This window comes from Mesitornis unicolor, unplaced genomic scaffold, assembly GCF_000695765.1.
Source record: "Mesitornis unicolor isolate BGI_N332 unplaced genomic scaffold, ASM69576v1 scaffold45775, whole genome shotgun sequence".
NCBI classification, from domain to species: domain Eukaryota; kingdom Metazoa; phylum Chordata; class Aves; order Mesitornithiformes; family Mesitornithidae; genus Mesitornis; species Mesitornis unicolor.
Genome location: NW_010185665.1, coordinates 2,002 through 3,820, shown reverse-complemented (window position 1 = coordinate 3,820; position 1,819 = coordinate 2,002). Strand labels below are relative to the sequence as shown.

The 1,819-nt window shown below is 54.9% G+C and overlaps 1 protein-coding gene across 1 annotated transcript in view; it reads left to right on the top strand.

Moving 5' to 3' along the window:
• The first annotated feature begins 1,527 nt into the window (after window positions 1-1,527).
• KCNJ10 (potassium inwardly-rectifying channel, subfamily J, member 10) overlaps window positions 1,528-1,819 on the top strand; it is a 1,148-nt gene continuing 856 nt past the window's right edge. Inside the window, exon 1 of the mRNA XM_010184910.1 lies at window positions 1,528-1,810. Within this exon, the coding sequence (XP_010183212.1) occupies window positions 1,559-1,810 (252 nt within the window). The 5' untranslated portion in view covers window positions 1,528-1,558. The remainder of the gene's footprint in view (window positions 1,811-1,819) is intronic.

Here is a 1,819-nt window from a genome sequence, read left to right as displayed (position 1 = left end):
CCCCGGGCACCCCCACGTCCTCCCCTGCTGCCACCCCTCGGCTCCGTCTCACCCAGGGAACCGCAAACCTGCCCCTTGTCCCCACTCCATCTCCCCCCCCACACACCCCTCAGCTCCAGCCATGCCCTTGTCCACCCGTCTGTCCTCACTGCAGCCGTCCGGGTGTCCACCCATCAGCCATCTCCATCTCCATCTCCTCCAGCCGTTGGTCCTCTCCATCCACCCCCCTCTCCATCCTCTCCGTCCATCCGTCCCTCTTCTTTATCCATCTGTCCATCCATCCATCGTCACCCCTCTTCTCTGCCTTCATCTGTCCGTCTTCTCCACCCACCCATCTCCCTCCCTCCCTCTTCTCCATCCCTGTATCCATCTTCTCCCCCGCTCTCCTCTGTCTTCTCCATCTGTTGTCGTTCTCCTTTCACCCGTCAATCCTGGTCTATCCCTCTTCTCCATCCACCCACTCATCCGTCCATCTCCACCCCTATTCTCCATCCATCATCCATCTCCTCCATCCCTTCTCCTTCTCCATCCATCCATCCATCCATCTTCTTCATCCTTCTTCTCTGTCAGTCTTCATCCACCCATCCATTCATCATCATCTCCATCCATTCCTCTTCTCCATCCCTCTTCCCACAATCCATCATCTCCATCCATCATCTCTACTTCCTTGTCCATCTGTTAATCTTCATCCATCCATTCCTCTTCTCCACCTTCCCACCATCCCTCCTCTCCATCCATCCATCCATCCTCTGTCTTCTCCATCTTCCCCATCCCTCTTTTCACAATCCATCATCTCCATCCATCCATCTTCTGTCTCCATCAGTCTTCATCCATTCATCATCTTCTCCACCCATTCCTCTTCTCCATCCACCTTCCCACCATCCCTTCTCTACATCCATCCATCATCATCAGCTCTATCAGCCTTCATCCATCATCTTCTCCATTCCTCTTCGCCGTCAGTCTTCATCCATCATCATCATCTCGCGCCATCATCTTCTGCACCCATCATCATCATCCCCATCCATGTCCATCAGTCTTCATCCATCCATCGTCATCCCCGTTCATTCCTCTTCTCCATCTTCCCACCCTTCTTTACGTTGATCCATCATCTTCTCCCTCTTCTCCATCTGTCAGTCTTCATCCATCATCTCCATCCATCCATCCCTCCCTCTTCTCCGTCAGTCTCCATCTACCCATCATCATCTCCATCTGCCCCTCTTTTCCATCTTCCCACTATCCCTTCTCTACATCCATCCATCATCATCTTCTCCATTCCTCTTCTCCATCTGTCTTCATCCATCATCACCATCTCGATCCATCATCTTCCGCACCCATCATCACCATCATTCCCATCCATCTCCATCAGTCTTCACCCATCCATCCTCTTCTCCATCCATCTTCCCACCATCCCTTCTCTACATTGATCCATCATCTTCTCGGTTCCTCTTCTCCATCTGTCAGTCTTCATCCATCGTCTTCTCCACCCACCCACCATCACCCCACCCCAGCACCCCTCCTCTCCCGCACACCCCCCTCACCCCCTCGCCGCCTGTTGCAGATGACGTCGTCCACCAAGGTGTACTACAGCCAGACCACGCAGACCGACAGCCGCCCGCTCATCGGCGCGGGGCTGCGCCGGCGCCGCGTGATGACCAAGGACGGCCGCAGCAACGTGCGCATGGAGCACATCGCCGACAAGCGCTTCCTGTACCTCAAGGACCTGTGGACCACCTTCATCGACATGCAGTGGCGTTACAAGCTGCTCCTCTTCTCCGCCACCTTCGCCGGCACCTGGTTCGCCTTCGGTGTGGTCTGGTAG